At 37.2% G+C, this 15,844-nt stretch overlaps 1 protein-coding gene across 1 annotated transcript in view; it reads left to right on the top strand.

The window, feature by feature from the left end:
- The window catches only part of DOCK2 (dedicator of cytokinesis 2), a 505,601-nt gene that overhangs the window by 411,964 nt on the left and 77,793 nt on the right, over nucleotides 1-15,844 (top strand). Inside the window, exons 31-32 of the mRNA XM_077824538.1 lie at nucleotides 14,525-14,625; nucleotides 14,718-14,776. Coding sequence (XP_077680664.1) covers nucleotides 14,525-14,625; nucleotides 14,718-14,776 — 160 coding nt within the window. The remainder of the gene's footprint in view (nucleotides 1-14,524; nucleotides 14,626-14,717; nucleotides 14,777-15,844) is intronic.

Genomic DNA, 15,844 nt, shown 5'->3' on the forward strand with positions numbered 1-15,844 from the left:
CAGCCCCACAGCAAGCACACTATAGAGAAAACAAATTCAGTGTGATTAGGATTGATTAGGTGTATGAGAGGATCGCAAAGTGCAGAGTGGGAGAGAGTGGGTACCAAAAATATTCATCAGACCTTAAGTCTAGAAACCAAACCTAGACAACATGACAAAGATTGTGAATATACATTAATTCTCTTTGTTCAGTATTGCAGTTAAAAGTAGAAAGCAATGTCTTTATGCACAGAAATATGAGTTTCTGATAGAAGTCGTGGCATTATATAAATCACTACCCCTCTGAGTTTAGGAAAATGTATTCATTTTTGGCCTGTGTATTATTTGAGGTACACTAATGAGATGGGGGGGGGGAGAATCAACAAAGAACAAATCAAATGATTTGTTTTGAACATGGGGGAGGTATAACAGTTGAGGAAAGGTTACGTGGAATTGGCACTTACAAAGGGAGGCTAAAAGCAGAATCTTAGAGAATGGTATGGTATGATATGAAAGTAACTTGTCGGTTAGATGCAGAGATTGATAAACATATGACAATATGTTTCATAACAGTGTTTTAATATTTTAACTTCTTGCTTGACTCTCCTGCATTTTGAATGTATGCATGAAATTCGTAGTAGAGCAGCTGTAAGCTGCACTGTATTCAGTGTCTATAATTTCTTCTTTTACATTGTTTTTTTTTGGCCTTGGCATTCAGTTCTCCTTTTCTGTGATATGTAACTCCTGTGAATGAACTATTAAATCATTTTTAAATGCCTGAAAAGGTACTTTAGTATCTTAAAAGAAAAGATGGATTTCATCTAACCAGTCTGAAAACAAAGTCATGGGCCAGATGGATATTAAAGAAACACATTTCAGGAAGAAATACAAATCATCAAAGAAATTAGAGCTGGAAAACAGCCATTAGCTCAACCAGCTTGTTCTCATTTTCTTCACAAACAGTTGTTGAAATATAGAAGTAGACTGGGTCTTGGGAGATGTGAATTCAATTCAGAGCTCTGCCACAGACTTTCCTTGTGACCTTGGGCAGATCATTTTGATTCTTCCATTCATCCAGTTCACGAGTGTTTGTTTTTATAGTGGGCGGATACAATCCACCTTTTCTTAAGATCTTAAATGCTATGTGGTCCACACTGTATGTTTGTTTGAACATGTCGTGTCCACAAAAAAGCGACAGCGTTACTTTCTTCAGGGTGACTTGCAGTTTAGCCTGAACCAGTTTAGTGCCAATGTATATGGCACTAACAGATCAGGGGTTAATATCTTTTTCCTCAGCTCCATTTGTTCCATTTCCTCAGTTCCAAATTTGGATAGCAGTATTTCCCTACCATTGATGGCTTGGTCTGGACAGGACATCTTTCAGGATCAGAATGAAAACCCAGTGGTGGTACGGTAGATCCTGAGATCCCAGGAGATAGTTGGGGTGGCAGCCACCATGGTAAAGCTTGCTGCAGCAGTGGTTGACAGACAACACCTTTGTCTCTTTGATTTCCCCCCCCAAAGTCTTTTTAAGGACCCCAAAAGGTAGTGATGGATAGATTAGTGTATCCCTCATTATTTTTTTCACCAGTTAGATCTAATTTCTGGCACACCAATTTTGATTTCCATTTTCACACGTCTCCTGTTTACCAGGCATGATCTTAACACAGCCCTTGAGTTATACCAGGGGGCCTTTTTGTTTGGACTAATTCCGTTTTTCTTTCTCCCTTTTGCACCTTTTCTCATCAACATTTATTGTTATAGATTATTGTGACATTTTATAAACTGTCACTCGCTTCTCACAGTCGAGCTCACAATTAGGGTAAATACGTAGACCCAATTAATACAACTGTCCCCAAATTCAAGAGGCAGCTGCTCAGGTCTAAGAATGTAATGGGTTTGCTGCCTGGGTTCAGAGAGATCATTATAAACTTCCTGCTTCTGGTGTTTGGGTATGATGTAATGTGCTAATGTCATTCCCAGAGCAACACCATTAACTGTGGAGTTCTTTGGACATAGTTGGGAAAAATACAAGGAGGTATCTGACTCCATATTCAAAACTAGTAACAGAAGAGTCCAAAACTGGATTGGAGATTAAATAATGTCTTGCAGAGCACAGTATTTGCTATTCATTTTCTTGATACACACAGCCTACAATACTCTGTGCACTGCTTCCCTTTTAAAGCCTGAATTTCGCATCATATTTTGGTTGGAAGAGACAGAGGCTATGCACATCTTAGAAACTTCAGTAAAGACAAATGACTGACAGGCAGGACTGAGTGGAAGCTGAAATATATAAAGCCTTGTGTTTCCATTTCCCAACTGATTCCACAGGTAGATCTTCCAGTATTTTCAGAGGTTGCAGGTCTAGCTCTTCTCGCAGTGTAATTCTCAAATATTTTCTTTGAATCTTCCCTATTGTCTCTTTCAAATACATGTTATAACTCTTTTATCATATCCCTTCATCTTCAAACTGAATATCAGCTAAACAAAAAAATATAATGCAAAGTTATGTTTGCAAATGTATTCCCTCTCTAGATATGTCACTACTACAAAGTTTAACTGCCTCCATCCCCTTTTATCCTTTCACTGGCTTCCTCTTGCCTTCCACATCAGAATTAAGCTCCTTGTCTTCAAGGTCCATTGTACCTGCTCATTCCTCTACTCTCATCTTTTCACTTACCCATTGACCCACTCCAGCCACATGATCTTAACTTTTCTCTGGCTTTCATGCCTTTCCCCTTATTCCTCTTTTTACATGCAACCTCCTTTTTTTGGCTGGTTTGCAATGGCCCAACTTTCTCTTTCAAATTCATCCTTACTAAACTTCCACAAGGCCTATTAAACCTTGCCCTTCCCACCTCCCATTGAAGACTTTTTTTCAAACAGCCTCTGAAATATAATTCATAAAACATTAAAGCAAAGCATCAAGGTTGCACAGTTAGTCAAAGTCAAGGGATATAAATATAAGGTCCAGCATTAATAATCATGCATCCATGTTGCATAGACTGATTTGTATTCCTGCTTTTGTGGTTAAATGTGAAGCTTACTGTATTGCCCTCTATGTTGTAAAATGTTAACCCTGAAATACACAAAGTAGCTGAGTTGATGCTTGTATATGAAGGTTAACTGTTGTTTTACCTGAGCTGGTGAATGTGCAATTGTAAAACTTCAGCTACACTGTTCTCCAAAAACGATTGGAGAAGAACCCCTGTGGTGGGGTAGCGGGTTGAGAGTGAGGTAGAACTGACCCTCCACATGCAGAAGTTTTGTATTTTTAAAAATATTTATTATAAGAAACCTCCTGGCAGAGGCAATAGAAATAAAGGATGAAGCTACACATACAGAACCATCACAGGCACTTACAGGCCAGCTGTGACTGTTAATGAAATGTCTAATCTGGGCTAATTTTCAGATTTGAAATCTCCTTAGCCTTTTACCTCTCAGTCTAGATTGCATAGCCAGGACAGGTTTACTGCATCTGGATCTTTTGCTTTTCAGTTTAATCTTTTCTTGCCACAGTGGCCCACTAGCAGCATTAGTTCTAGCCGAGGAGGGTAGAGTTTAGAACCCCCTGCCTTTCTTCACATTTCCAAGTTTATTTTTAAAATTCACATTTGTGTCATACCTTGGTACTATATGGTAATGAGAGGACTTTTGTCATTTAATATACACATTACCACAATGCACTAAACTCTTTCTACATATGATAACCCCGACAATATTTTCTTTTTCTGATCTTCAATTGTTAAGCATGGGATGAGAAGCCATTTATTAACCTGTGGAATCCACCTAACTTGGCAATAACTGCAAACTGTCTTCGAAACGTAAACTTGTAGGTATGTTCTTGTTCTGTTTCTCCTGACAAAGAGTTTCCTAAAGTTGTAGCTCAGAGATGAGATTGTTATTTACTAGGTTTACACCAAACATAAAACCCATGGCCAAATATGGTACATGTGGTAGCCTTTGCTCAGCAGTAATACAGAATAGCAGTTTAACTGCAAGTCAAGATGACAGTCTTATTGGCAGTTCTACGTAGGGGGATTCATACATTTGCCCTCATTTTGCTATAATCAATGCTGTCTTTCTTTCACTTCTTAAAGTAAATGGCAGTGAAACTTTATTTTGGTTTGCTGTCCTGATATAGTTGTATTTAAAAATATTTTGATTATTCTAAAATCTTTTCCTCTTCTGAACTGGTAAAGGTAAAAATGGGTTGAATCGGTATCTTGGGTTTAAAATAGTGTCTTTCGTACTGGAGGATCTCAAAAGTGGTTCACAGCACCACAACAGCACAGTACCACTGACATGAAGACAGCTCTAGGAGGGGAGAGTGGCACACAGCTGGCACAACGGCACTGCACAACAGTGGAGGGGAGGAGAAATGACTAAAGACACCGGGACAAATTTGTACCCTTGAGATAAGTGCCATGGAAACTGTCATTTCCCTGCAGGTCTAAGAGGATACAGCTTAAGAACTCCTTCACGTTCATAAGGGTTTCATTAATAGAAAACAGACTCAGAACTATCTCATCAACTAGGTATTTCTAATGTAGCCATCACTGTGATATATGAACACCAGCTGAGCTGCCAAACACCACTTTATTAAGGGAAGATTTTCCCTCTTTCTTGATGCTTTTAAAATGATCTCCCTTTCCTGAGGTAAAATTGTACAGTTTGTTTCAATTAGAAGCTTAAATCTCATTTTTAAAACAAATTCTTCTTCATTCTGACTATTAAGGCTTGAGGGTCCTGCAAACTCATTTATTTAATAAAGAATAATAATTTGCCATGGCAAGTGATCTCAGATGTGTTCAACACACCATATTTTGCTGCTGGGTATCAAGAGTTAATTTTGTAAGATTTTGTCCATTTGAGATTTAGTGGATGGAAACTCATTGCTTAGTGTGTTCAGAAAGGGGCAAATCCCATCCATAGCAGCAGAGATTCCTAAATGCAGCAGAACCAATACGGTTCCTCTCCATGGTGGTAGAGGGATTTGGGAGTTAGGGCAGTTGCTGTTCACTCCAGCTCTGTAGAGGATCCTTGTGCATTTACATGCAACATGACTGTAGAAGAGGGGTAAGTAGTAAATGAGGTGAGCGCTTGACAGTGTCTTGAGTTCCACCAGCCTTAAATCTGAAATAGCAACTTCAGAGCACATAATCTGCAGTTGCACACCCAACCTAGTGTTTTAGGTTCTCAACCTATTTACCATTGTGGGCTGCATATGCAGCTCTTTATGTATTATGTGGGCTGCATCCACACATTATATATACTACCTGTATGACCCTAAGAATGTCACATGTGCTGCCAGCTGTGTGCTGATTGGGCTGCAGGTTGAGAACCACTAGCCGAGAACAGGATTTGATACATTGTTCTGTATTTCTGCAATATAAGTATCTATGGATATCTCTAAAATATTTTGCTATATTTACAGTAAATCTGACAGTCCCAAACTGCCTAATTTTGGACAGTTCAGGGACTGTTTGTTTAGTATTTCAGGTTTAGCTTCCAAACAATTCCAAAGGCAGTTGTAAAGTTGTATCGTAACTGTACAATCTTCTTTGATCAAACTCAAAATTGATTGAATTTTCTCCAATGGAATGGTCACTTATGTTGCTGTATCCACCAACAGGCAGTCTAAATATATTTAGCACAGCAAATATTTGTGTGTTCAAATATTTTACTGCCTTTATTTTACTCTAAAGAATGTTACAGCTAATTTATAACTGCTCAGCTGTTAGTGCTATGAGTGAAGATTTCTAAGACAAGCAAATGTTTGATGGTAATAGAATTCTAGGAATGAGAAACATACACCCATGATAACATACATGAAAAGATATGGTAAAATGTTTTTTGTAGAAAAGAAGCAGAAACATGTTAAATACATTTAAATGTAAATCACCATTTCAATAATTCATGACAAAATGTTTTTACAGGACTACACAGTTAACAAAATATGTCTTAATAATAATCCTCAGTTTTACTATCTCATCTTTCTATATGTCTCAAGATCTAGGAGAGAGAGTTATTTTATTTTATTTAGGACCTGCTTCTTTCAGTCTCAGAAGTCATTTACTTTTTTTCTTTCTTCGTTTTTTAGAAGAACACAGTGTTTGGTTTTCCAGCTAAGTATTAATATGAAGAGAAAAATGAATACAGGAGTTTTAACTTCTATCATCTTCCCTTTTATTTCTATTTATTTTTATGTATCCCCTGCTAATGCACTGTTACATTTTACTTTTATAAACAATGGGCATTTAGAAATTGACATTTGCTTTTTTCTCCTGCTAGTCACTTATGTCAGCAGTCAGACATTATCTTGGGATAGGAGCACTGTCTCTGTCTGGATTTGATGTCACTGTCAATGCATGGCTCCATCACCTCAAGGTCTGGAAGGAGCCCTGTTATATGTAGTCATTACTTCTATTCAGTGACTGAACTCATCAACATTATAATGCAGTCAACTTCCACACCACCCCAATGCCACTTCATTTCTTGAAATGACTTTATATTTGCAGCATTCTTTCTGTAGTCTTTCTGACTGAGGGTGACAGCTTCTGACATTTTAGGGACAGGAGAGATGGTGCTAATAGAAACCGTTTTGTTGTGTTATTTGTAGTGAAATATAAAGAAAAGCATCACCTACAAAACTGTCATGCAGGGTTCATCCCTGTTGACTCCTGTTTTGCCACTTAACAGCCCTTCTTATAGGACTTTGGGAAGGAAGTGACATGTATACTATTAGTAATTCTGTGCTCACTAGCTATAACCCTACTACAGGATTTTGTTAGAAAATATGCACCCAACCCCCACCCCTTAATGCCAGAATAGGTTCTCACTTCAAGGGAGATAAATACTGCATGTTTTTATATCTTTCTCTCATTTACTATTCACAGGTTTCAGAGTAGCAGCCGTGTTAGTCTGTATCCGCAAAAAGAAAAGGAGTACTTGTGGCACCTTAGAGACTAATAAATTTATTTGAGCATAAGCTTTTGTGAGCTACAGCTCACTTCATCGGATGCATTCAGTGGCTTAGTTATTAATTCTTGGAAGCTGAGTATTACTAACTCTTGGAACTAACTCGCTGAACCTCATGTTTTAGCATCAGCATAGCACAATGGCACAGCTTAAGATAAATGTCTATCTTAAAGATTCTGCTAAAATAACCCTCAACATATTATAGATATACTTAGTAACCAGGGTGTTTATGTACTGTAGTGAGTCTCTCTAACTGCATGTGGTATGCTGTTATCATTTAGTAGTATTTGTATTTCTGTAGGATCTGGTCATAGACCAGGATCGCTGCATTGCCAGTCCTCCTTTGTGAGTCTTCTGTGGCCAGAGTGGAAGGAAGTAGTCTCAGTTTGTTGTTCTACATTACTCTGGAACTCACATGTCCCTTATCATTCCTAAGGCCTTTGTCACATATGGATGGACATATATTTGTGTACCACTTTCACCTCATGTGGAAAAGTCTTATAAAGCTATATATGTAGGACACCAATGGCATTATATAGAAATGTAATAAAGTTCTAAGAAATTGCAATACCCTTTTAAAGGAAAGAACATTGCGTAGCTTTTATTTAATTATATTGCACATCTACAACTATTAAAACTTTGGGATGGTTAAAAAAAATCTATAGAAACAGTATTATATTATGATTTTTCATGAGGGAATCATAACATTACCAGTCCTGTGCTTGCTGCTTCTTATGTGCCCTTCAGCCTGCTGTTGTAGTATTTTTGCATTTGCATTGCAATTTTGCAAATTGTGTAGATGTTAATGGCATCATTAGACATGAAGCAGACAGCAATGCAAAGGACTGGAAGAAGTCTACTTCATTGAATCTTTGAAGGCTTAAAAATTAACCAAACTGTTGTTGACCTACAATATGTGCTATGCTTCTTTAATAACCTTCTGTTTTCATTAACCATGAAACATTTCGGCTTAAGTACTATCTGCACAGATTCAGAAAAGCAAAGAAAATAACTTGGTCGAAATCCTGCAAGGTTTTGCTAATTGTTTCCTTTGAAAAGATGCTGAGTTCTGTCTACTATCAGTGACTTCAGTGAAACTTGGAAGTACTCAACAAGTCATAGGATTGAGCCCCAAAAGATTAACTTCTAACCTCTAGACTTTCTGAATGAGTTATGACTGGAAGGCAAAGTGAGTTTCTTTATCTCTGCCTATTTAAACTTTGCTTAACTAATAACAGAAGGCATATTATTTATAAAGCTAGAATTTCTATTACATGAAATGAAGTACTCAGGGTCGTATGATAAAATGCTGACTGGATGCATGTTATAACCAAAATGAATCAGGATGGCTAATTAGGTGTATATGTATGCATGTCCTACGGCTGATTTGTATTGCAATTTGGTTACCCTTCCGCACTATCTATCCCCTTTCTAGCCAGACTCTGGTGTCTTAGCCTATGTATGCATAATCAACAATTTAAGAATGCAGAGAATATTGTCATCATTAAAACTCCTCCTATATGTTTTTGCTGTTCTAGGACAGGTAATAACGTTAGTGTAATGTAGGTTGGTGACATTACTTTAGAGATTATAAAAATCTGCTCAAAGATATCAGAAAAATATTTTGAGACGCAACTGAAACTACATCTTTACAAGCCAACATTAATTACATTGTTAGCTTGTTTGCGAACAGATATTACTGTTTATAATATTGTACACAATGACTTTATCAACAATATTACCATATTTTAAATATATTATGGCCATCAAATATTGTTTGTATTAATTCATTGCTGTGGCTCAGGTATTAACTTGAAATGAATGTCATGGAGTTTTACACAGTCTAATTTAATGGAATTAAATTAATTATATCCATATCTTTTGTCAAGCAAGGCATAGAGGATAACCAGTGAATGGCAATGATATTGGCCTGTGGATATAAACAAAGTATCAAGATTCATTGTTTACATGATTGATCATGGCCTTATGTGAACTACTTACATAAAAGAAAAGGAGTACTTGTGACACTTTAGAGACTAACAAATCTATTTGAGCATAAGCTTTTGTGAGCTACAGCTTATGCTCAAATAAATTGGTTAGTCTCTAAGGTGCCACAGGTACTCCTTTTCTTTTTGTGAATACAGACAAACACGGCTGCTACTCTGATACTTACATAAAGTAGGTATGGCATTTGTATGACTTACGCAGTCAGTAGAGACATCAAAACAAAACCAACATGACTTTCCTCCGTCTGTAGCTTTGGCAGGGGCGGCGGGCACCAAGGATGAAAACCCACTCAGGTATCACAAGAGAAATGAGTCTCTAGATAGTATTTTAAGAAATTAAATTAATCAAGACAAACAGTTGTAGGTTATTTTTATGAGGTACTAAGTACAATATTCAATTTAATGATATTTATACAGTCACTTTGTAAGTGACAAATCTGTGAGGATTGGCAATGGAGCATAATCTTTCACTTCATGTTATGGCCTATCTGTTCCATGAAATATTTAAGCTAGCATGAGCTCAAGAATGGCATTCCTGGCAGAGTGGAGGGGCAGCCAAGTAATGTAATAGGAGACAAGTGGATAAACTGAGAGAACAGAACTGTGAAGGGCCTGGAAGAAGAGGACAACAATCTTGAATGTGATATGGTAGAAAGCAGGAGCCAGTGGAGGAATTCAAAAATGGAGGAGGATACCAGGCTGGAAAGATTACTTTAGCATCTGCTGTTGAATGGATGTAGGGGGTGCTGTGTATGTCAAGGACATTGGAGAGGAGGAAGTTGCAGTATTGAGGATGGCAGGTGGTAAGAGCTCAACAACAACAAAAGCTGTGTGAATAATAACAAAAGGTTTGATTTTGAACATGTTCTAGAGGAAGAAGAATTTGGATACTGGCTGAATGGGTGAGGCAAAGGAGAGGAAGGGGTCAAACATGAAGCTCAGATGTTGTGCCTGCATGAAGAAATGGATGGTAGTGGTGTCAACAGTGTCCAGGATAGGAGGGGGGATGTCTGAGAGGACATCGAAGGTGTTCATTTTTGGCATTGCTACATTTAAATTGAAGATGAGACTTTACGGATGAGGATTCAGAGATTGAGCTGAGACACGACAAGCGTGGAAATAACGATTTGTGACTCATTGGCATAAAGATGGTAGCAGCATCCTAGTGAGCAGATGAAGTAATAGTGCCTATTGCAGCTAACTCGGTTTGGTCTCTTTCCCAGCGGACAAGTGTGCTTATCACCAAATCACCACTCTACTTGGCCCAAACAAGCAGCTGTAGTTTAGAGAACTTGATGTGAAACCAAAAATAAAAATACCTGGGTTCTCTTTCCAAGCCAACTCTTACCATTTACCACCTGTGAGACCCTGAGCAAGTCATGAGCTCCATTACCTCATGTTCAAAAATAAATAAATAAATAAAGGTTATCAAGTTTACTAGCCTTTTGTAACACACTTTGGGATGTCTGGGTGAAAAACAGCTGCTTTAAGTGCACAGAGGTTGAAAGTCTCAGGGGAGAGACTAAGGATTGAACGTGCCAAAGAGTCAGGCCCCCTAACTCAGGATTGAGGCCTTTTGGCAAGGCAGCAAGTGGGAAGCTATTGCTGCTACTGTCCATCCTCTACCTGTTCAGTGAAAATATAGTGGACGTGAGTTTCAAGAGTGCAACCTGGAACTTCTTATGAGCACTGTGTTCACACACAATTAATTAAAGCTGTCTGCAATTTGTGCTTTCCTGCTTTTCAGTTCAAAATCAGAAATCCCATTAGATCATTTTGTCCCTTTCACTTGTCACTTCTAACCTGTTGCATTGTCTGTAGGTTTGAACTTTTCGCTCATATTTATTAAGTCCCATTTCTATGCTTATACCTCTGTTAGCCACTTGTATTTTTCTAGTGCAACATGTACAAGAGGTGGTGAAAAATGTAAATTATTTCTGTGAATATTGATTCAACTCTTTACATTAAGTTATTGGGGCCATGTTTTTGCACTCCTTTTGCATTTGGTTTCTATCAGGAGTCTGACAATTGATTGGCATATTCTTTGTATGAATATTTGTCCCAGTAATCTCCAAGTTAGAGGTTCAGTCTTTGCATAAACTGAATTTTAAATTTGCTCTCACTGACATTCACAATGAAAGTTCTTGCATGCTCATCCAATCAGAAAATGGAAATACTATATAATATATCTTACCAAAAACAGCTAAGCAATGCTGCTTGAACATCAATATTTGTGATAAATCCATAGAGTAAAAAAAATTGAAAAAATATTTAAAAAAAAATCCTGGCATTCACAATATTGCTTATTGCTAAAATCAAAGAATAAAATATTAATTGTAAATTATTCAGCTGTAACGGGTAAAAAGACAAATATATGTGAACATGGACAAAATTATTAGGAGCTAAAAATATATTGTGAATTAAACCAAAACCACTCCCTAAAATCGATCATAATCATAGAATGATTATTTAATGTGATCCTTTTCAGTTTTCTGTGACATCTAGACCTCTTTTGTTGTTATGGCTCATGATTACATGAAACATTTTATTTAAAAGATATGGCCCATTTCTCTACAAAATGTGTTCAAGAGTCCAATACACATTTGAAATTTGTTACATATTGATTCAGGTGCCACTGTCCTATGCTCAATCCATAATGCACGAAGGAGCAAAGACAACTAAAAATGTCCATGTGAAATGGTGTAGTAGATTGAACACCTATAATTATTTCTGTTCTAAACTTTGATGTTCAGAGTTAATGTTTATTTTTGACTATATTAGTCAGAAACTTGGTAATCAAGTTTTCAATCCAAATGCTATTTTTCATGCAGAAAAAAAGCTAACCAGACCCTTTTCTATCCAATTTAAAATACGCTGGACATCTGCCATCATATTTAACCTTTCTTTCACTTATAAGTGAAAATCATAAATCAGTCAACATAAATCAATTTGCCATTCCCAATGTAATGTCAAAAAGAATCGGACTATTGGTCAGTGAGTCTAAGCAAGTAATTATGTAGCTACAAGGGAAAATGTGTGAACGGTGCAGGTAGGCATTAGAGAATGTGTAAGGCATTCATCAGTTTCAAAAGTTTGCGGGGAAAAAGAGGAGCACCGTAACACCTTGCTGCTGTGTTTTCTCTTGCTGGCTAGCCTGATAGAATCAGAGAAGTCAAAACCAGCCAGATTTTCTACTCCTCATGAGATTGTTGGAAGCCTGTTGTGGTACCCTCTAGTTTCCAACTTGGCAATTGATGTGTGTATATATATATATTCATTCAAGTGTGGGTATAAATTCTGTGAATGCCTCTGTGTTCTACATAAATATGCTATGTGAACTTGCTCTCCAGTAAGTCCATTTAGTTTTTTTTACCCATGCAGTTGTATTTCTAGGTTAGAGAAGTTCTGAGGAAGCATGGAACATAGCACTGGAAGTCATGCAGTGTGGGTTCTCTTCTTACCAGTGGGGTGTTTGACTTTTCCTTGCCTGCATTTCCCCATCTATAATATGGGGCCAATGCTATACCTTGCACAGTGTTGTGGGGCTTAATTCAGTGATTAAGAGCTTAAAGGTCCTTGACTAGCATATACTTTAGAAATGCAAAATACTGTGTTTCCTACACAGTGAATCACTTCAGGGGAGGATGGGATTGCATTTTACAAGTAGAGAAATTGAGGGAGAGACATTAGGAACTTATCCTAGGGGCTCAGTGTCAATCCTGGCATTAGAGATCATGCATCTCCAGACCTATTGGTGGGCAGGATTTCGTATGAGCAATTTCCACTTTCACCAATGTAATGTACCTGTTTATGGTATGTTTCACATTCATCAATAGATATAGAACCCCAAAGTCTTCAAAAGCAACAAAATGGTTCAAATTAATCAGTCAAATATTTTTAATAAGGCAAAAACTGGAGTTATTGAACCTGAATAATATTTATCTTGGGGGGAAATGTCGTCAAGTATTCTGCATTGCTATATACTGTCAGAAATTAGATTAAGGTGTGATTTAAATACTGGTAACAGACAAGATGCTGTCCTGTGTTGTGTTCATATCCAAATGTAGGTTCCAATAAGATTCTGATTTGTCAGGATCAGTTTAGGACATCATTGAATTGTATAATGTGATCCAGGCCAAATGAAACCCTGGTGTAATTTGACTGAATTCTGTGGAGTTACACCAAGGATGAATATGATTTATGGATTGTAGATAGTTAAAACAGGACAGGAACAAAACCATTACTGTAGAGTCCTTCCATAAGGTTTTTTTAATAAGCAAAATCTGGAAAGGAAAACTGTAGAGAAGCTGTGGGGCACTAAGAAAGGAATATATTAATCTTAATGCAGCAGCTTTTTGACGCTGTAGAAAGGATTTGAAGATTTTGTTTACTACAGGAAATGTTCCCATTTTACTCTCTCTATATATATATTTTGCTGGATGTTCCCATTTTACTCTCTCTCTATATATATTTTGCTGGATGTTGGTATCTGTTCCAAATAATTTTAGGTTGTGCACAAAGAGCTCTTCAGATCTCAAAGGGTGAAACCCACTATGCTTTTAATGCTTACACGGTATGTAGGGTTTTTTTTCAAGCCCTTTGCACCGCGGTGAGTTTTTCTCTATCTAACTGGTGGGGAATAGTTTGTAACAGTCACGTGCATTTTGTTTAATACTTCTAAATAAGTGCTGAATGCATTTACTATAGCATATACTAATCATCATCTTAAGCCATTTAGATATATTTAAACAACTTTTTTTTAAAAAAGAAACCAATTAGAAGCATTTCTTACTATTTACAAGCCTTTTAAATTAGCATTTGCTTTAGCTTCTCCTGGGCTGGCCAGCCATTCTTCCAGTAGGAAAACTCTCATACCGCTGCAATATATAATTCTTTATCATTAAAGCACGTGGCAGAATTTCCCAGTATTTCATTTTGGTTAGCAAGAGAACAAACCAATCTGCTATTAGCAATAAGGAAGGATTTCACACTTAAAATATAGGGGTTATTCTCCTCTCAGTGCGTGTTAATGACTCATCATTAATGGGAGGTACACAGGACCGTATTTTGCCCTTGTTTCATGTGCAGAATTCCCTTCAGAATAAATGGGAGTTTTGCACAAAAACTGCAGTTGGAGTTATGGCACAAAGAGGCCAGGCCTTTGTTAAGGAGACAATCAAATATGGCATAAATGCATTGGATGCCTTAGGATCTGGTGAGTAGTGGGATGTACTGTATTTTAACCAGCCCTGCTGTGGTTTGTGTTTTATTGTTATTACCTAATGATCCCCACATGAATCTCCATTAGCACTATTTATTCAAATTCTGTTAAGAGCAAATGCAGACCAGTAGTTATAAAACCCCATCTCTCTTGCCTTTATGCTAATTGTGTAGTAGTAATGACAGACAACTCTGCATAATATTAAAACCTCATGCTGCTTTCATCATTTTCCTTCATCAATCAAGGTTTATTTCATCAAGGTTTACACATGTTTTTCATATTACTTCTCATGTTAGTTCAAAACCATTATAACTTCCTAATATTCAATTTACAGCTGTGGAACAACTATTTTCATCTGGCAGTGGCTTTTATTACCCAGGATTCTCTGCAACTAGAACATTTCTCCCATGCAAAGTACAATAAGATCCTGAATAAGTAAGTATAATTTCAATATCTTAGATGATATTTTCTTTACTTTCATAATAAAATGTCAGTAAAACCAGTGGTTTTTCCCTTTTCTCTTCTAGATATGGGGATATGAGATGTTTAATTGGCTTTGCTATCCGTGACATGTGGTACAAACTTGGTGAGTAACTATACAGTCTCAAGCACATCTGTACCTATAGTGCTCCTCCCCTCCCCCCCTCCCCCCCCCGCCCTTCTTCTTGGAAAGGGTCTGTGACATGATTCAGGAATTTTAAATAGATCTGATTTTCAGACTGTCAGATGTTCTTCCTTTGGCAGCCCAAGGAATTATCCAAAAGCTTATCCAGTGATTTTAATATTTTAGAGGACATTGACACATGAGTAAGATTTCTCTGCTAGTTGAACTTTGTTCACAAATCCCTAGACAGATCTGATAATTTTTTACTTTTTTAAGGTTGATAAAACCAAACCACGTCTGTTCAATTTAGCATTTTCCTCTATTAGAGTTTCACTGTAATACAATGTCACTGAATTATGACTAAGTGCCAGTGGAAAAAATGCATTTCATTTCAGCAAAATAAACATATGTTCAGAATGGAAATAACCTGGGATTAAGGCAGTAGCGTAATTAAAGTGGAGGTAACAGACACCAGACACACCACTAAATTTAAACTAGCTATTACAAACATATACCAACGCTCACAAATCTAGCCAGTGGAGGATAAATATAATATTTATATTTTAAACATACCCATCTCTTACAGAGCTCCACAAAATATTTCCATGAAATAAACCTAAAAAATGTGCTTATTTTTGAGTCCATGGAATTTCTCCTCCCTTGGATAGCTGTGAAAATTTCAAGATACCTCTTAATTGTATATTTCTGGCTAAAAGTTTCAAGATGTGGTTGGACAAATTATATAAGACTCATTGCATTCCTGCCAGGCCCCTAGTTTATTCAGCCTAGCCCCAGATATTCAGGTGAATCAGCAGAAGTCATATTTGTTGGTTTTCCTTGGTGAAGTGACTGCCTTTTTAAGATCACAATTATCCTGCTGTATTTGCCCTTCAGTTGAGGATAGGCGTTCTCTTTGGCAAGTGTCAGATAACTTCAGCAGTTAACAGGGAATGGCTACCTGCTTCGTAGGTCTAGATGAGAGAGGTTGTTTATCCCTCCCCTGAAGACAATCCAGGATTTTGGAATGAGGTGGGAGTGGACCAAAATGTG

The sequence above is a fragment of the Eretmochelys imbricata genome, chromosome 8, assembly GCF_965152235.1.
Source record: "Eretmochelys imbricata isolate rEreImb1 chromosome 8, rEreImb1.hap1, whole genome shotgun sequence".
NCBI lineage: Eukaryota > Metazoa > Chordata > Testudines > Cheloniidae > Eretmochelys > Eretmochelys imbricata.